Below are 21,002 nucleotides of genomic sequence, written 5' to 3'. Positions count from 1 at the left end.
CTGGTGTCGAGGAGACTGATACCCCGGCTCAGGTCTTCCTCATACCTCAAACTCTCACAGAGGCCTGTTTTGACACTTGGCTGTCATTGTTTGAAGCTGAGTGATGCTCAGATGTCCCCTGATTTATAGCAAAAACACTTCTGTGAAGGCTCTGCTGCATAAAGCAAACTTAAAGTTGAAAAACAACTGTAAACTCTTTTTCTTTTTCTCATCTTATCAGACAGCAGGATCTAAAATCTGTTCACTCTTGTTCTACTGGCATGTTGACTCAAGCCGCTGCATTTCACCGGCTTATGATACTGATGTAGTCAAGTGTCACTTCCACTTTCATATGCCACTTCGCACTGCCATTTGCTGATTATGATATGCAGATGCTTGTATTAAACAGCTTATCACTCATGTTTCATTGGTCTACCAGCGTATCGCAAGTGCCACTCCAGTTTTGGAGTCATACGTCAACATGACTACTGCAACGACAGCATGCCACTCATGTTTCAGTGCTGCCTTCTTTGCTGTCTGCTTCTTTTTTTCTTTACCATTTTTGCCTCCATTGGATAGTTTAAAGCAGGGGTGTCAAAGTCATTTTAGTTCTCAGTTCAATTCAGTTCAATTTGATTTCAAGTGGGCCGGACCAGTAAAATCACAGCTTTGTTTTACTGCAAAAAAGTATGTTCTGAGAAAGTTCACATTTAATGAGCTTTTTTTTTTTTTTTTTTTTAAAAACATAATGAACAACCTAAAATTCCTTAACAGAAATAAATTTAATTTCAGCAACATTATGTCTCAGGTTATCATTTACACATTACAATTTACAGATCACAGTTTGTCTACAAAGGAACAAAACATTTAGTAACATGTATCTGGAACTGAATAATATAGTGTTTTACTTAATTATCAAAAAAATAAAAAACAACAAAAACAAGACAAAATATTACAAAAATGAGACACAAAATGACAAAAACGAGACAAACACCCTGAAACAAAACAAAGAGACAAAAAAATTACACAAAAAAGAACAAAATGCCAAAAAAACTGACAAAAAACACAAGTGGGACAAAAAGGAAACAGAATGACAAAAGTGAGAAACAAAACAACAAAAGTCAGACAAAAAAACAACAAAAACAAAATATTACAAAAATGAGTAACAAAATGACAAAAATGAGACAACTGAAACAAAACAGACAAAAAAGCTACAAAGCGACAAAAAATGGACACAAATGAGAAAAAATAACAAAAATAAGACAAAAAACAAGTGAGACAACACAAAACACAAAACCAAGAGAGAAACGACAAAAACCAGACCAAAAAAAAAACAATTAAAACAGGACAAAATATTACATAAATGAGACACAAAATGACAAATGTATTTGCACTAGTACGTTACTAAGTTGTTTTTTGTCTTTTTTTATTTTTACTCTTATATTACTGCTCTACATTTCTATATATATATATATTTATCCCTATTTCTTTTTTTATGTTAATTATCTCTAATTTTTTGTTTATTCAATTTTTATGTCATTGCTGCACTGCCTGTTCTACGTGCCTTTTATAATTGCCCCCTGGGGACAAATAAAGTTTTCTAAATCTGAAAAGAACAATGATCAATCTAGTATTTTACTTTATGATAGAAACAACTTGTCATGGTCTAGAAATCATTTTAAAATTATGGTTTTACAAATTTACAACTTGCAGTTAATGTCTTCTCTGTAAATTTTACACTTTACAAAGTCAGGCTGGATTGGACCCTCTGGAGGGCTGCTTTTGGCCCGCTGGCCGCATGTTTGACATCCCTGGTTTAGAGTAAAGAGGCAGATGGGGTATATGGGGTGAGATGAGGGGCATTCATGCAACACAGGTCCCTCTCACTACTGAAAGTGAACCACAGTCTTTGCAGTTATCAGTTTCTGAGAGGCTCCATGAGCCACTTTTCACTTTGTCAAATCCTTAAGTAACGCCACAGAATTATACTGGCTTCTCTCTGTCACTGAAGGGGTCTCTGTGGAGGACTGTAACGCGCCTTTTTATAAAGTGCTCATTTGGACAGATGTCTTTTTCTGGTCAGGGGAGCAATATGGGAAAGTCTTCATCCACAGAACATTAGAGGGGTAACTGAAGTAATTTAAAACTCAAGCTGAAACTGTTTTTAACGGCGATCTGTCTTGTGCTCCTTAATGATTTTGTTTCTCCTATTTAAATTCATTTTATCAGTGAATACACATTGTGTTTTGTGGGTGTTTGTAGTTTGTTGATCGAGTATTTTAAAGGCACATTTAAGACCATGATACTGTCACTGGTGGAGTAACGTTATGGCCAACAGATGACACAGAGACCAAAACATGACACAAAGTTTGACACATAATGCTAGCTCTAAAACAACAGACATGATATCTAACTTTCATTCTTATTTGTTGACTGATGTAACAGGAAAAGTGGTATAAGTCATTGGAAAAGCCATGACATATTGTATTCTTGTGCCATGTGCTGTTCACTCGGCAGCAGCATTAACTGCTTTATTTCCCCGTGGCTCAAGAATGTAAATGAATCTGTGACAAAATAAACTTACCACGACTCCAGGTCCTGCTCAGACTCACAAGCTCTCTTCTCCCTCGTCCTCCTCGTCAAAGCGACACACCGGCACATGACGCTGAAACAAGAGTCACACAGTGTGCCAGGATAAGGTGTTGAATGCTATCTGTTTGTGGATCTGGGGTGAGAAGCTGTTTAGTTGTTTGCAGCAGGATTAAATCATACTAAATAAAGAGTGGCATGTATCAATAGGAGACATATCTGCCACTTTTCCATCTTTGTGCTGCAGGATATTCCTCTACTTTCCACCAACACTTAAAATTTCCACTTGAGCTAACAGGCTTCCTCAGCTGTTCATTTAGCCCAATCTTCAGTTTCCATCAACTATTATCTCTGTGTTTTCTCCACATTTCCAATATCTTTTTTGCTGAGATATCCCATGTTTAGGTAATCGTTGCAGGCCTTAGTGCTGCCACATTTCCTCTCCAAAGAACTACAAGAAAACTCCATTAAATCTACTTCAACACAGTAAGATTTTTCATCAGAACATTTCACTACCACAATCCCATCCTCTCATCAGTCAAGACTTTCATACAGAATGAAGTAGACGCCTTTCAGCGATGATACAGACATGACATCCAGAATATATTCCCCTTCTGGCCCGTCTGTGGCCTCTGTGGAAGATTTAAGTGCTGCATTGGCTTCAGTGAAGGGAAACATGACAGCTGTTACCGAGTAATAAACGTCTCCCTGATGTTTTCCTGACATTCACCTGCTGAAAGTTCCTTTTATGCAGAAAGACCAAACCGGACAAACTGAGCCAAAATCCATTCAAGAATCAGTTTACAAAGTCATAAGGCGTCTCCTCCCGCTGGTTTCCCTCCAAAGTAGACGTCTAATTACACTGATCATCCATCGGCAATTATAACAGTTGTATTGAGCTGCAAATGAAGGAGGGGGGGCGACATGCTGTGTGGAAAACATGACTAACAATGTTAACATTGGAAAACATGTTGGTGGGGGGACTGAATCAAAGAAAGCTTAGTGAAAACTGGGGGCATAAGAAGAATACAAATGAGGCTTGAGCTTGAGAGGACATCAAAAGGCTCTGGAGCTCGTGCAGCAGCGCAAGAAGTGTGAGCTGTGGGAGTGTTTGTGTCCCAGTGGACCTATTTATAAATACACACGGGAAACAGCAGAGGAGCAGTACCCCTTCATTGCTCACAGACCTAGAAAAGGAGGGTCTTTTAGGTCAGGTGTTATCTGGTGTGTGTTCGTGGGTTAACAGTTCTGCTTGACGGCGTGTTTGTTTATAATCGCCATTTTCCGAAGGTCATGGATCAGGATGAGCGTGTGTGGAAGAGGCTGGCGGACAAAGAAAGAGGCAGAGGGGGACGTGTGTTGTTTCGGCGATGTTCGCAGTCACCTCAGCCACCCATTAGCGCTCTTCCTCCCTCTGAGCTTGCTGGTTACCATGGAAACGGCTCTCCGTGCTGCTGCTTCTGCTGGCAGCATCCTATCATTCGCGCCGTCCTCTGCAAAAGATCGCCAAGACGGAGCTGCTCGGGATCAGCGGGGTCCTTTGGGGAGCTGCAAACGGAGGAGATGCACTCGGGGAGTTGATGCAAGTTTAAGGTGTCTCCATGGCAACATGCGCAGATTCAAGGCCTGATTCGGTCAATCCCGAACGCCAACCACTTGCCTTGGGTGACAACTGGCAGTTAAGGAGAGCATCCCTGGAGTGGTGATGCATCACAGCGGGATGGCAAATGACTGGAAGAGCATTTTTCCTCTTCAAACACAAGTATGACAACATTTCAGGCAGCTTCGTACCATCCAGTTTTATCCTCAAACGTCCTGCCAAAATAGTTAAAATAACTATTTTTGTTTGCATTACGTAGCTAAAGAGCCAGATATTTCTCTTTAGAGGCTGGTAGAGACCAAAAACAGCTAAAACTAAGTAAACATGCTTCAAATATTTGCTGGATATGTAAATAATGAGTCAACCGTGCCAACTTTAAAGGTCACGATATGTCATTGGTGTTTACAGCTTGTTTTTGTTGTCCCCAAGTGACCAAAACATTAGTTGCTGCAGGTTTAAGTTGATTCAACATTTAAAAAACACTTCTTCTGCAATGTCTGACTGATGTATTTTTTCTCTAACAGCTGGTTCCAATGCATAACGTTATTATGTTGCACTACTGAGGAAAATTGGGAGCGATTTTAGTGACTGACAGTGATTGATTTTTTTAGGACTTTTCCAAGTCATCTGATAGAAATATTCTGGATGTCTTGTGCATCATTTTATGCAAATTTCCCCAAATCTTTCTTAGAAAACTTTAAAGTTCAGTAATGTTGAATAAGATTGAACAGCCAGTGAAACTATTATTTGTACACTGTGGGGTCAGCTAGGGTTCCCAAAGTCATAAAGCACTTTCAAACTCATTCTTAAAGCCAATGTGGAAGAAAAGTCCTCACAGTGTCTCAGCAACATCATTGCAAACCTTGTGGTGAGACCGTTTGGTCAATAAAGGCATGTACTGACTGACACCTTGTCAGGACAAGGCTGTTAAGTTCTTCACATACCTCCACCGAGTCTATTCTTACCGGGTTTCTCAGTTTATGCCAGGTGGATTTTCCTCAGTGAGCTGGTTTCCTGGATTTTTTTCCCTCCCTTAACATCATCAGTGCTCAGCACTGCAGAAGGAGAGAGAGACAGAGAGGGTGGGGTGCTTGAAAGAAAGAAAAAGGAGGAGAACATGTACTCTCTGCCATCTCCACAGATCAGAGACACATTAGAAGATACTGAAATGGAGTGGAGCAATCCCCTCGGTCCAACTTCAAAGGCAGACGGTTTTGGAGAGAAAATAAGGACAACCGTTAAAGATTCAGAAGAACTGCCAGAGCTGTCTGCCACTTCAAGAACACTGTCGCCACGTCTGAGGGAGCAAAGAGGAGAGAGATGAAGCAGCAGTTGATCAAACATGCAACATACCTGGGCTGATTAGGAATGAAACATTCATCGGATGGATGTTGGATGAATGTTGAAGTAAAATCTGATCATCTGGGCTCTTCCTTGCCCTCTAAAATAAATCGTGTTCTTGTTATTTCACTCCTTGGTCTCACCTCACATGCCCACTGCTGAGCCAGAACAATACTGAGCTTCACAAACACTTCCGCTGTAGGGAGGATTTTACCTTCGCCAACAGCAAACGTATAAGGCTTAACACATGTTTTTCTTCTTACTGGGATGTAGTGTGGATCCTGGTCTGCAGATTTACACCCCAGGTTCGCCAATGGGAGCTGCTAATTAATATGAAACACTTGTCACGCACACACAGACAGGCCTGATTAGAAAATCAGGGTCCTGCTGTACTCGCACACAACAAAAGCTGCTTCGGATTATGGTCATGTGTGAGGATATGTTGCTCATAAAAGCGTACCGACTGCTCCAGAGGGTTGAGACATATGGCAGGGCTTTAGTCATCAGCGGAGATGAAGGAGGAAGAAGGTGGAGGGAGAAAACAAGAAAAGCTTTTTGTGTCATATTCACACCGCAGCACTGAGGTGCTGATGCAGTCCTGACACTCGTACTCATCCATACAAATCCACATATCAGCCGGAGCCGCGACAGCAGGCAGCCCGTCTCCATGGCGATGCAGCATCTCCCTCATCCAAGTGCCGACCAGATCCTCAATGCAGGGAGCGCCCTCTCACTCCTGAACATGTTCTGTGCTCTGAAAGAATCAGAGGAGGCTTTGATTACAGCTCGTTTGAAAACTCAGAAGACGACTGTTCCAACTAGGACTGACTTCAAACAAGACAGGCAACAAAATCTGAGACAGAATTAGTGTTTGGATGCAACTTCTGAAATTGTCTCCTGCGTGCTGTAAGACAGCGGGGGCCTCATGCATGAGAACAGGGATCTGAAAAAGGAAAACAATGCCTCCGCCCTGGAGGATTATCATAATAACTTTTATGCAGATTACCACTAAAAGAAGCAACAACTTTCTTTCTGCAGCGCTGCCTTGCCGAAGGTTTTAAAAAGAGCCAATTAAGGTATCTTAAAATAATCCAAATTTGCTTGCACACTTGTGAACATCAGCCTTTGTTCTCACATCATTTGTCTTTAGAGGCTTTGAGCAATTTACATGAAATTAATCTACATTATTTAATATTTTCTTCGATGGAGTAGGACCAGTGATTGCTCTTCCCTCAAACAGCAACGGTCCCGTCATACCTTAGTAACTGCAGTAAGAGATAATGTGCATTTAAAGGTTCTGTGTGCATTTAAAAGTTAGAACCAGTGGATTTTGCATCTCAGACTAAAACAAACAGGCACATTGAGGACACATGCCTCTTCCTTCACATTTAATTTACAACCACAAATGTTGTGTACAAAAGAGCCAACAAAAAAAATAATCCAGCCGCCATCATCCACCCATGCTAGCATTGTGAAATACAATGAATTAGTGTAGTGAGTTGAGACTGAAGCAGACACACAAAAACCTGGTGCTGAAAAGACACAAGCAGAGAAGGAGAGTCCCAGACAGCAGTATTAGTGTGGGAGGTCTGTTTCTAAGCATGGGGAGAGCCAACAGTTTCAAAGGGAGGGACTCACATGCACTAACCAGCTGCCAAAACATAGAAGAGATGAGCTCACACAACACACAGAGAGAGAATATGACTGTCTCTGCTTACCAGTACATCACTATAGCTTTACAAAGCAGATTGTTGTTTGCTGCTACATTTGTACTATATTTATACTTAAAATCTTGCATATCGCACTGTTAAGGCGCTTTTCCACCAGCGCCTACTCGGCTCAACTCGGATTGACTCTACTCGACTTGGTTTAGGTCGTTTTCCACTATAATTGAGTAGTGGGCTTGGTTTTTGTGAAGGGGTCGCTCTCGTGTGCCGTCACTCCCTGTCCAATCAGTGGCCTGCACTCTATAGATGTCACATTATTGGCTCGACTCAGCTCGCTTGGAACCCCGGCCGAGTAGGTACTAAAATAGTACCTGGTACCAAGTACTACGTCCAAATGGAAAACCTCACAAATCGAGCCGAGTCGAGCCGAGTAGGTGCTAGTGGAAAAGCGCCATTACAGTTTCTTTGAACATCAGCTTGTTATTGTCTGCAGCTCTCTACACTCCAACAACCCCAGCTCTCTCAATTCTGTACTTGAGACGTTCATTCATGATAGTAAACCAGTCACATTAGTGAGTCCTCATCTTACTCCTCCGTTATGTAAAGTTAAAAACAACAACAAGATCACATGCTACAATGAAATAAATAAGACTGTATGCTTTTCTTCACATTAGGACTGACTAGCTCTTAACTGCAATACAAGCAAACTGTTGTGACTTTTCAAGTCTTCCACTTGGAACATGAACTTATTTGAACATTTTACTCCAACATGCTCTCTAAAGCCATCAAAGTAACAAGTGGGACTATTTTATAGGTATATTTCAAAATAAGGCGGATGGAAAAATTTTAAAAATCAGCTGGAAACTTTAAAGAGAACCAATGTTTGCCCAATTGTCTAGTTTAGTCACTTCAACCTGCAATACCAGAAATGAGACCCTGCCGTCGTGTACGTATTTCTTCAATCAGCACTTAGAGTTTCACTTGAGAACTCTGTACTGCTGTTAAAGAACATAAAGCTTGACACATGTAACAACATTAGCTTACCAAGCGGTCCAGCCTCTGTCAAGATTAAATAAAGGTGTGTATAACCTTGAGGCAACATCGGCTATTTTTCCTTTGATGAATGATTAAGCACTAATAACATAATAACTTAGATTTCTGTTTGGCCTGCACTCAAGCCAGACCTGAGCTGCTTGTGCCTCTCATGGCTCAGAGATGATTAGATTGTAAATTTGATCCTCAATCAATTTTATGGCGCACTCCTTTCAAAGAGACCATCCCCAAACTGCCTTCTCTTTGACAAACAGTAAAATTTTATTTTGCTTTTCGATAAATTGAACGAGGACAGCCTTGATGGCCGAGGTCACGCTATAGCCGGTAAAATAAAGAGTGGATTAGCTAAGTTTTTTTTTCCCCATGACTTTACTGGAGTCTGTCTTTGAAGTGTGGATTCTCTGTTTCCATGCCATTGCCTGATGGAGGAGTGATGCTTGTCTGCTGCTGCATTTTTAAGCAGCTACTCTCATTCCCTTCATGTCTCAAAGGTGCATTGGGATTCCAATCTTGTAACCCTCTTTTGTGCCGTATCCCTGCCGTCTTCACCTCCTCCTCGCTCCGCCTTGTCATTTCAGTCCACACCTGAACATGACATGTATACAAACACATCCTGTACTAATATCTGACTTTCAGATTCTGTCCTGATATCTAATGAACCGAACAATCTCATCCTGTTTGCCCATCGCTTTCCTGCCATTCCGATCTGTCTGTCAACCACTTTTTGTTTCTATTTCTTCACTCCTTCTCTCCACTTGCATTTCTTTCCATTTTTGCTTTTTCTTCATTCCTCTCCTCCCCCTTCATCATCTGACAGTGACAACAGCGACATGGTGTTGGTGGTTGTAGGAGATGGAGAAGGAAATAACGGCGGTACGCAAACGGTCCTCTGTTTTGGTGTGTGTGCTGGCGTGCATACAGATCTGCTCAGAGTGACCTCAGTCAGTGTCTAAATCACAGAGAATAGCTGAGCCTGTGTAGCACATAACGTAGCAGTTGAAAACAGCTAAAAACAGCAATTACACCCCTCCTGGTTGAGATTTCAGCACCACAATGACTGGACAGCTCCCTGTAAGGGCTGCACTGCGAGGTTTAGCTTCTCTTAGCTTTGAATTATTGGTTACATCAGTGTTGATTGTGTTTGTGGTGTTTTTCTGATCTTCTGTGTTGTGTATCTTTGTTATCAGCGTTGGTAGTAAATTCAATATTGGGATACAGATAAATAAAAGAGCGATCTGAGGATCCAATAGTATTTGACTTCATGTATAGTAATAATTCATTTATCTTTCAAAATGTTGCCTCTCTTTAAATAATTTAGGCCTTGTCCCCACTAATATGGTATTTTTGCAAAACGGACATTTTCTTCTATGTTTAGGTCTCTCATCGACAAGCAAACAGTGTTTAGGTCACTTAAACTGACATGTTTTTTTCGAACACCATCGAACGTGCAGAATTTTTAAAAATTCTACTTTGTGTACATCTGTGTGCAGCATTTGGGAAACAATTTTATCAGTCCTCAATTCACGCATGTTCATTGTTGCTAGTTCTGCAAAGAGCAAGTGTCTGAAACAACGACCGCTGTGGTTTTATAAACGATATATATACACCACTGTTCAAAAATTTGTGGTCACCCACACAATTTCATGTTTACCCTGGAAACTCACACTTTTATCCATGTGCTAACATAACTGCACAAGGGTTTTCTAATCATCAGTTAGCCTTTCAACACCATTAGCTAACACAATATAGCATTAGAACACAGGAGTGATGGTTGCTGGTAATGTTCCTCTGTACCTCTATGGAGACATTCCATTAAAAATCAGCCGTTTCCAGCTACAATAGTCATTTACCACATTAACAATGTCTAGACTGTATTTCTGATTCATTTAATGTTATCTTCATTGAAAAAAAAGCTTTTCTTTCAAAAATAAGGACATTTCTAAGTGACCCCAAACTTTTGAACGGTGGTGTACATAAATGTTTCTTTATATTGGTTACCACTAGCAGTTACTCAGACTACAACAAAGATATCCATCTGGAAAAATCGAAAAAAAACATTTGTAGTCTGTATCATTTTTTAAAGCATTCTATGCATTAAATATGAAAAATATTTATCTTTAACAATATTTTTTTTAAGTTTCTTTTTTACGTGTTTATTGGTGTGTGAACTCATATAGGGCTGCTTTAAGCCTTTGGCTCTTTGTGTATCTATTCATGATCTGCATGAAGTGCTGAGCAAAGCTTGTTGCTCGTGCCCATATTCATAAAAGATCCATGATCATATAGATTTTAATAGGCTGAGTGTGCAGCCTCTAACTCAACTGACTTTCATTGTACATGAGGTACATTCTGCCTGCGAATCACCTTCTTCACTGCTGTGTTGGAGCATGTAATTATCCTCATATACACTGTTTCAGGTTAGTTGCCCCTATGTTAAAAAAAAAAAAGGATTAGAAAACAATGTGCCCCAGTTTTTGATACTAATTTCCCTATAATCTATAGTCTAATGTATCGTGCAATATGTGACGCTGTGAGGTGTAAAACCTGGAAGCACGGCGACTTAGAGCAGCCCATTAATCTGTGTTGTCAGCAGTCGATAGCACAGACAAACCATGTGAATCACAGGACCTAATACAGGAGGTGTTAATGAGGATGGGGCTATGTTGCAAATCATGCTCCCTCTCCTCGGCCTTATCTCTCAGCTCTCCTTCTCACACACACACTCAGCCCTCTGGAGAGTGGAAGGGATCAGGGCAAGAGGGGGGTTGCAGGGAAAGGAGGACGGGTTTTGTCCTCATACCTTCTTGCATCTGCCAGTTTCTGCCCCAATTAACTCCCATTAATATAATTTCCCATGCTCCACCTTGAAGCCGACGCACACAGCATACGGTATGAGCGCCACACAAAAACACACACCTGCACATCTAGTCACACTCCCCTCAAATAACCGTGATGTGTAAAGAAACATGAATGTCACCAAGTAGACGGCTACAGCTGGGCCTGCGAGAGGCACCATAATGAGTGGCTTGACGTACGTGTGTGTGTGTGTGTGTGTGTGTGTGTGTGGCGATTGTACACAGAGGTCCAGATTATGACACCTCCTCCTCTGATTGTCCTGGTGTCGCTGCCGACAGCTGTCAGCTGGGAAGCCTTCGAGGAGAGAGGAAGTGTGTTGAGCACATGTGTGTTAAAGAGAAAAGAATCAAGGACGTTGGCTGTCATTCGGGGGGTGTTTGGGAAACTTTTCGGCTGCAAACTTCTTGTGCGCAACCTTTGACCTCAATGCAAGAACACGATTTCCTACCGAGTGCCGATACGTGTTCAAAGTGTTTACCATCTTGAGACATCATGTTGTGAGTTGAACTACATACCAGCCTCAGCTCCGCCAGAGATGTGTAGAGTCTGAAGCACCATCATGAGCGAGCACCCAAGGGAGACGAGAAATCTGCAGTCCTTTTTGATCCCCTTTGCAGCTTACAACTCCCAAGCCTCCACCGATCTGACAGCAGAAACACACACACACACACACACGCATGGAAACTTAAACAGACGAGTATGCATACGTGCAACAAGGCAGGATGTCCCACAGCAGTATCTTAAGTTAGGAACATCAAATTTATCGGCATAGCAGCTCTCGAATACACATGCATGTCTGAGCTTCAAGCTGTTTTGAGCACTTTAGTCACATTTTTTCCTCAGTGAGTTAATTTCATAAAGGGATGCACCTCTATGGCAAGAGCCAACCATGGCTAGAAGAAGAAATTTGAAAGTACTGGACATACGGCAGCTCTACATACTAAAGATGTTTAACTACTAAGATTTTCAATCTGTTTACATACTCATCTCCCCTCTAAAAATAACAGTTGTCTGCAGTTTAGCCGAAAAGTCACTCAATTTTTGTCACATGAATGAAATATAACGATTTATGCACACATCTGAATTTACATTTTAAGTTTTCTGACAGAACTGCTTGTCATATGAATAGTTCAAGGATGGCTGAAAAGTTGAAAATCTGCCTTTTTTTCTGTTTTCACATTTTCTGGCTCTGATAAATGATGTAAATTTGGGTTCTTTAGTTCAGACATACGGTGAAAACATCGATGTTCATTTTTACCTTGACAGTTTTGGCGAGTGTCGAGGTAAAAATCAACATCTATGTTTTCACCTAATGCCTGAACAAAAGAACTCAAAACTATTGCATTAATAAGAAGACATGATGAACGTTTTCCAGCGATGTAATTTTGGCTTTTTAAAAAATTACAACATTTAATTATGAACCTGTCGACGTGTTTTGGAGGTCAGAGGATTAAGGGCGAGAAAAAAGAAGAAAATAAAGTGAGAACAGGGATAGAAAGTAAATAAAATAGACAATGAAAACTTAATTTAGTCCAGCAAAATTTAATAAAAGAAACAATAGTTATGGTGATCCACTAACTGTTTCAACACTTTTTTCGCCCCTTAATTCAACTTTACTTCATCTGCCCAGTAGAACATAAATAATTCATTAAACATATAAATGCAACATCAAATAATTCCATTACTGTGAAGAAATCCAAACTCTTTTCCACTCATAAATTCTGATTGACCGAATAGAAAAAGCACCAGACTGGAGTTACCAGACGGAGATGAGACAATGAGATGTGTGGCTGTAACTCAGTAACTGACCTCCTCTTCTCTCTGGGTTGTTCTCTGGAGTGCAGAGTGAAATTTAGCTCATTACTACTCATCTCCTGCAGTGTTAGAGTACTGAGAATAATGAACGGTGCCTTCACTCAAGAAGTCTGCTGCTGAACAGTCAGCGTTCACCGTTTTTCAGTCAGCCTCAATCATCTGAAGCGTTACAAAGTCAGATCATTCAGCTGTTTTCTGCCAATATAAATGTTACCTTGAGCTTTTACGCTGTGTGATTTGAAAACATCACTCATTTGAAGACTCAGAATGAGTTGACGTGAGTCCTTGTCTGAGGATTTCATCATATTTTTCATTATTTATGACAGGGATTGTGTGCAGGCAGCTGCTTTTTCTCTGTGGCGTAGCAGCCTGCAGGGATGGTGAGATGAGGCAAATCTATCTGCCATGAGATGAAGAGGCTGACCCTGCTGGCTTACCCTGTTGAGACTGCATGTTCTACTGGAGCTGCATGCCATTTGTAGGCTTGTATGTAGCTGCAAAACCTTTCTGTGCAAGCGTAAAAACAAAACAATTTCACTACAGATGAAAGATCACCCTCAGCTTGCTGTAGAGACAGTTGTGGGGATAGAAACTATTTTAGTTTGATCTTTTTCAGCTCTGCTGATAAGAGCAAAAAAGAAAAAAGAAATTACACATCTACTGAAGTGAAAGATTAGATTCAGCACATATTTAAAAACAGGAAGAAAAGGTATTGTTGCAAGAATCGTTTAGTATTGAAGATAGCAGCTAAAAGGATAATGATGAGATGAGTCGGAGTAAGGAACTGGGATTTACATTACATTCCTTTTGTACTTTTATGCAAAGAGTGAACTGGCTTTGGTTAGACATACATTGGCTTTTGTGACATCAAACCTGCAGCAACTGGAAGCTGAAGCCTGAACCACAACAGCACATCTTTAGGCATTCAGATGAGAACCAGGAAGACAAAACCGGTGTCTCTTTGATCTCCTGCATTTCCCTTCAACTCAAACTCTGTGGGAGATTTGAGATTTGCCGTTGAGACGGCGTGCAGTTCAACTCATTCTATTAATATTACAGCTGAAAGCCTGCAGGGGCAGGTTGTTTACACAGGAGAAAAGTGTGTGCACTGTACCAAATCCTCTAATATGAATAAAAGGAAGTAAACAGTAACATACTGTGGAAGACATGGGAAAATTTTAGTGTTCTGTGAACATGAATAAACATTTCCTGAAGATGAAAATGTAATATTTTAATCTTGAGAACACTTTGCATTATAAAAAGCATGATTATATCTGTGTATTTGTGTATTTGCTGGAACTTTACAAGCCACTAAAACATGATAATAGAAGTACCAAGCAGTTCTGAGAATGCACAAAAATAGACACAGAAGTCTTACTGACAATGTTTTTTCACTGTCAACAGAAAAACACCAAATGTTTTCTTGTGAATTTCACAGATTAGATCTTTAGTTGCCGTCTTTCAATATTTGTTTTGATGATGTACTGAAAATATGCACTTGAAATCTCTGCTAACATGATCATATGGTGAATCTAAGTGGACCTGGGGATGACAACGCACAACGTAAGCACCCTCTCAGCTCTGCGCCTGCAAGAATAATGCAGCAATGTGTGAGAAAATACACGTGTACCAGGGAACAGGTCATGTGTCTAATAAAAATAATATTAAAAATATATATTTACACACAACACAATGCTGCTTTTAACAGTTGTTTCCCTGACTATGAGAAAATTGATCTCCAAACTCAAGAAGGCAGCAAGAAAGTCAACAGACTCACAGCCTCTTGGGAAATGTAGGCGTAGGATATGGATTAGAGCGCTTTCACATCAATAGTTATTATTATTACAGTAGCTTGTTGGTGCTGTTATTGGTACAGCGGTGAGAGGGACGGCTGGCTATACTTTAACTCAAGACTGATAGACATAAAGAACACAGGCATGACAGGACGAAGTCTGAGCCATCCATACACCTGTGTCGTCTCTGTCCATCATGGACTGCTTGTAAAGGTTTCGTTCTCACTCCTCCACCTCTCTCATCATGGTGGCTGCATACAGAGCAGGAGGGAGGAGGAGGTGAGATAAGGAAGGGAAGTAAGGGGAGGGAAGAAGGGAGGGATGTGAATCTCTGACGTTTCCGGAGATTACCGATCTGCTTAATCCACTGGCAGTTCAGGTTAGCATCCTAACCTGATAGATACACCCACACTCGTTTGTTCTTCTACACTTGTAAGGACCCCGTCATAAATCTCATGTCTTAAATGATGAAACTACATACAAAGTACATTGGAAATAACATATAGTAGTGTATTTTTGAGTAAAGAAAATGCTCAGATTACAGTATTATCCTTCTTCGTAATCTCTATGATCACTTTTCAATTCCATCTAAAATAAACATTTGCATCAATAATTGCACACCGTGGCAAACAGCACATCGGCAAAACAGCGTGGAAGGAAGCAACAAAAATGCAATCTGTAAAAATCGCTAGACAACATCTGGAAATGTTCTGGTCACAGTGAAACAGAGAATTTGACTTAGATTGTTTTTGGAAAGTGAGCATATTTTCATGACTGTTCAGTGCTACTATCAGGTTTTTTTGGGCTGCCATAAAAGTTTTGGCAAAAACATGGTGCACATGTACATTTCATTATGTATTTAGTTTTTTTTTTCTTATAGACATATAGTATTAATTGACGCTATAAGGAACTGTGTTGATTCTCCACAAATTTAAATTCTGTCATTTTATGTATAAAATAATCACAAAGTTGCATTAGTTTAAATTGCAGATGGAAATTAGCTTAAAGCTAACTCTGGTGCAATACATCAAATGGAAACAATTATGCTTAATATTGTGCATGGTCCCTTTTTAAATAAACTGATAATAATAATTTAATAAACAAAGCACATCAAGAAAAAAGACACAAATTCAGTAATAATATGAAGCTGTCTTGCTCATTCATTTGCAACCTTTAACACACAGGTCTTTTTAGCTTAAAGGTATGAATAATTATGCCATTTTAGAGTATGTTCTGTATCTTCCTGTCTCATTTCTTCATTTGAAGCTTCACAATGTTAAATGTTTTTTAATCCAAGGCTCCGTGTTTTTATGGCTTTACCGTCCAAACAAATAAAAAATATTCCACGTCTTGTGCATCATTTTAAACATATTTCTACTTCATTTATGTACTTCATTTAATTAGAGCCTTGTTGAAATGAATTTAAAATGGCCTAATGTGTGTTTCTGAGGAATGTTTAGCTACGCGGGATGAGTTAACGAGTTAAATGGATTGCTTAATTAGTTTAAAAATATTTGCAATGTCGCAAATTTCTTTCAGCATATAACCATAAATGTGTACAAGCTTCAGGAATTTTTGGAAATGTGTGAGACACAGATTAAAGAATAAACAGTCAAAATTATTCCTTAGTCCCTTCTATGGTTAAATTTACCAAATCATACATCCTACGATTTCCATTAATCCTGCCTGGCTGCTCCTTTCTATTAAAAAAATGTAGTAATGATGAAGTTATTTAATCCACAACTGCCTCCCTCTAAAGCCCTTTAATCATGTGTAAAATCAGTGGAGTGCCCAGTTAACCTTTGCCTAACCTCACGCAAGTCCTAACATCCAATGTGCCCTTCCTCTCCAAAACCTTATTACCTAAAACTCAAATTGGCTCGCTAAAGGCACAAATTAACTAAAGCGCACACGCAGAAACCCTCTGACATTCTGACATAGCTTTTGGCAGCACTGTCATAAATAAATACAGACCTCACAGGCCCACGGATGACTTGATTACCTCGATTGACTGCGAGTGAGCGTGTATGCATGCGTGTTATTGTGAAAACAGCTCCCAGGTGACATCCAAAGTGTTGTTAGTTGACTGTGCTCTCTAACAGCTCGGTCCGTCACTGTCAGCCGTGCAGCAGACGGCTAATGAAGGCGGCTCGACTCGCCACATGGTGCCGTGACACGTGCAAACGTCGCTCTGCTCCTTCTGCGCCTCTATGTCCCGTCTCTGCACTGCTTTCTACACTAATTATCTGTATTTTTCCTCTTGTAGCCCACCGTTTGTTCTTCATTCTCTTAGCAATATAAGTACTATTTTTACCCATTTTTTCCAAGAGTTCACCTGCTTAAAACTCAACATTTATGTCCCACCCTCTATCAATTTGTACTTGATATTATGTTTTACCTATACTTTGAGCTTTAAATGCAAATAAAACCACTCACATTGGTTTTACACTTAATACTGTACACTTTCTACTTTGTGCATTTTCATAAGCACTGGCATGATTTAACCCTCGTGTTGTCCTGCGGGTCAAAATTGACCCATTTTAAAGTTTGAAAATGTGGGAAAAAATACATATTTTCACAGTGAAACTTCTGATGTCCACATTTTCAACATTTTTGGGAAATCTCTGAACATTTTTTGGTGGAAAAAAGAAATGTTAAAAATGTTTCTGAAGAACACTCACCAAAAAATCAACCAAAATCCAGTGAATTTTCTGGATTTTGGTTGATTTTTATGTGAAAATATTACAAGTTTTATTGATATATATGTAATCACTTTAGATATTTTTAGGATTTTTTTAAAAAAAGATTTTTACTAATTTTTTGAAATATTTACAAGGATTTTCTTGCCAAATTTGGGGAATTTTTTAAAAATAAAACTTTTTAGGGAAACTTTTAAGGAATTATTGGAATTTTCTTCCTGAAGGTTTTGCAAATTTTCAGAAATTTGGGGAATTTTTTTTGCTGAATTTTTGGATTTTTTTTCAGAGAAAGAAACAATATTTTTTGGTGTCCATAAATGAGGACAACAGGAGGGTTGATCTTCACACCGTCTTCCACCCTTGGTTAGTTAATTACGGCCACTCACCCATGTCTCCCTCCTCCTGATCCAGGTACGTGTCTGATCCTGGGCTGCATGATCTACCCAGACGGCTGGGACAGCGACGAGGTGAAGAGGATGTGTGGCGAAAAGACGGACAAGTACACGCTGGGCGCCTGCTCGGTGCGCTGGGCCTACATCCTGGCCATCATGGGCATCATGGACGCTCTCATCCTCTCCTTCCTGGCCTTCGTACTCGGAAACCGCCAGGACAGCCTCATGTCCGAGGAGCTGCTGGGAGATAGTAAGAAGAAACGTCTTTAATACTCTTGTCTATTTTTAGTGTTATTTTTCTTGGGTTAAGCTGCTGGCTTAATATTACAGAAACATCATATACCTTGATTATGAACTGGAACTATTTTGGAACGAGATGTTTTAATCTACGGCTGCAACTAATATTTATTTTGATTGCCTGTTGATATTTCTCAATTAATTGACTAGTTGTTTGGCCAATATATTGTGAGAAAATGGTGGAAAATGTCGATCAGTGTTTCCCAAAGCACAAGATATCGTCCTCAAATGTCTTGTTTTGTCCACAACCCAAAGATATTCAGTTTATTGTCATTAATGAGCAAACAATCAGGAACTTCGTAACTCACTTTCAATCTCTAAATTATTCATCTGATGATTTGATATTTGTTTAGAAATTAACACATCAGAAAAACTGTGACGGAAATTGCATTGCAAGCTACCAGAGAATCTTCGTAATGCTTCATTTTTGTCTTAGCAACTTCCCAAAGAAGAGATGATAAATTACATAACTCATGGGGATTGGGATGCCCAGTGGGCTGCTGGGTCAATCTGAGGGGTGGCAGGAAATATGGGGTAAAAAAAACAACAAAAAAACACAACTGCTAAGCAAATATTGCTTGCTTTCTCTGTTTTTTTTTTTTTTTAAATGTAACTTCTGGGATATACTGAAGAGTTTACCTCTTCAACCATCAATGAAGCCACCGGTTAACTGCTCGCTACTCAGACACATGAAGCCTATCGAGAATTAATGGAGTGCAAGCCAAAAAGACTGGGACTCAATAGACTAATCCAGGGCTGTCAAACATAAGGCCCACCACAGGGTCCAATGCAGCCCGCAGAATGACTTTCCAAAGTGTAAAATATACAGAGATGACATTAATTGCAACTATTTGGCTTTTTTTATGTAGAATTGTACATTTTTAAAAGCCAGAGGGATAACTTAACCTTCTTCCTTAATAGTTCCCATTTAGTTTGTTTGGTGGATCCACTCAGGTGGCCAGGATTACTACACAGAAGGGGAAATGAATGTGAATTATTTAAAATAATTTCTCAATCTTGACAAGTTGCTTTGATCATAAAGTAAAATACTAGATTGTTCAGTTCCAGATACCTGTGACTAAATGTTTTGTGCCTTTGTAGACACTCTGATCTGTAAATTGTAATGTGTAAATGATAAACTGAGGCATAATATTACTGGAATTGCACTTATTTTTCTTCAGAAATTTCAGGTTGTTCATAATGTTTTGCAAATGGATAGTTCATTAAATGTGTACATCTTCAGAATGTACATTTTTTGCACTAAAACAAAGAGAAAAAATTGGGAGTTATTTATCGGTTATTATGCTGTGATTTTACTGGTCGGGCTCACTTGGGATAAAATTGGGCTGTATGTGGCCCCTGAACTAAAATGAGTTTGACATCCTTGGAATAATCAATTAATCAGCTCTAACATGAAATCCTCAAAAGTGTCATAGTGAGTAAACACGTGTATTACTTTTCCAAACCTATTGTAGAATAATGAAGACAGTTTGATACACAACAACAAAATAAAAGCTGTAGCGCAATTATACCTGAAATGAGATCCAGGCTATTTTCAAAGCAAAACAACAGAAGTGTCACTGAACTTATTAAGGACGGCAGGTCTCGCCAAGACTTTGTTCCACTTCTGGTTTAGGAACCATATTCTAAGCATTCAAAGCCATGAGGCTCAAGTCCAAGTAAAGTCAAAGTGAGTCTTTTCGTTTTGTTTTGTCGAGCCTGAGGACATGCAATTTGTGACTCGACTCCACACCTCTGGTACGTTTTTATGCTAAATTGGCCTTTCTCAATACAATCATGAGACGCCGCACATCAAAGACATCATGCTATTCCTGCTGCCGCGCTGCACATCCCACCAGCAGCTTCAAATTAAAAATGTCTCTTTTTTCCCCACATAATTTCACATACCAAAGTTCTTAATTTGCATACATTAGATGGATGTTATACACCACCTGCTTGGCTGGCTTTGTTTGCTTCTGTTACCAACGACATTTTTCTTTTTTGGATTGGGTGAAATGACAACTGCACTGGGACCCAAAGAGAATAATTTAAAAGAGTGAGAAGGCACGAGGCGGAGGAGAATGCAGATGAAGGAGGACGGAGATGAAAAGCAATCTGCGACGAGGGAGAAGGATGGGTGACTGAGAGGAAGAATGCACCAATAGCAAGGGTTAATTGAAGCCTGGGGATGCTGGACAGAGTCATGAATTACTAATGGCTGTTTACACAGCTTGCTGCCAGCCTGTCTAAATGAATCACAGCCACCCTATCAGCCGGGACACAGTTGCCTGTTAGCTCGCATGAGCAAAGTGACTGCGAGGAAGAAGCCATTATCAACCGAGAGACCGGAGAGGGATGACAAGACGGAGGGCAAGAGAGAGAAGGATAATGAGCCGAGGAGGGGGATGAGAGAGAGGCAGATGTATGTGAAATATGAGGCCAAAAGTGAAAATAGAGGATTCATCAAACAGCAGATGAAGTTTAAATTGGATGTTTTTCTTATCTCATCGTCTCAGGAGGATGAATAGTGACACCTGTCCAAGTTAGAAACCTTAAACATCACAGGGGAGATGTGATTCTAAAGCATCTGCCAGAGAGGAACTTTATCTAACACTGCCACCTGCTGGCTGTGAAAGTCATAGCTGTTTAACGCTACATACTGAACTGGTCATTTCTTTATTTCCCCCACAGAGAGCGGTAATAATGCCATATAATTTCTGGCAGTGGTAAAGCAGTCACACACACAGGTAAGTAAGTTATTCAAAAGTTAAATAACAAATGTGAGATTTCATTTACACCACGCATTAAGTAGCTGCTAAACTTGCTGTACCATCTGAAAGATCATGGATTTTACAGTTACAACCCACTTAATCCCTTTAGCAGCCAGTTGACCCCTTTTTTGTTAATGTTTCCTCAAAACT

At 39.9% G+C, this 21,002-nt stretch overlaps 1 protein-coding gene and 1 long non-coding RNA gene across 2 annotated transcripts in view; one reads left to right on the top strand and one right to left on the bottom strand.

Moving 5' to 3' along the window:
• Nucleotides 1-17,914, bottom strand: part of LOC118470341 (uncharacterized) — a 48,204-nt gene extending 30,290 nt beyond the window's left edge. The window contains exons 1-4 of the long non-coding RNA XR_008600245.1: nt 17,779-17,914; nt 11,601-11,728; nt 5,134-6,263; nt 2,564-2,644 (exon numbers count right to left, since the gene is read on the bottom strand). This is a non-coding gene — a long non-coding RNA (uncharacterized LOC118470341). The remainder of the gene's footprint in view (nt 1-2,563; nt 2,645-5,133; nt 6,264-11,600; nt 11,729-17,778) is intronic.
• lhfpl3 (LHFPL tetraspan subfamily member 3) overlaps nt 1-21,002 on the top strand; it is a 51,451-nt gene that overhangs the window by 25,158 nt on the left and 5,291 nt on the right. The window contains exons 2-3 of the mRNA XM_023271017.3: nt 17,804-18,034; nt 20,773-20,828. Coding sequence (XP_023126785.1) covers nt 17,804-18,034; nt 20,773-20,795 — 254 coding nt within the window. The 3' untranslated portion in view covers nt 20,796-20,828. The remainder of the gene's footprint in view (nt 1-17,803; nt 18,035-20,772; nt 20,829-21,002) is intronic.

The sequence above is a fragment of the Amphiprion ocellaris genome, chromosome 21, assembly GCF_022539595.1.
Source record: "Amphiprion ocellaris isolate individual 3 ecotype Okinawa chromosome 21, ASM2253959v1, whole genome shotgun sequence".
In the NCBI taxonomy this organism is placed as follows: domain Eukaryota; kingdom Metazoa; phylum Chordata; class Actinopteri; family Pomacentridae; genus Amphiprion; species Amphiprion ocellaris.
The sequence above is the reverse complement of the archived record's forward strand: the minus strand, read 5'-3'. Positions and strand labels throughout refer to the sequence as shown.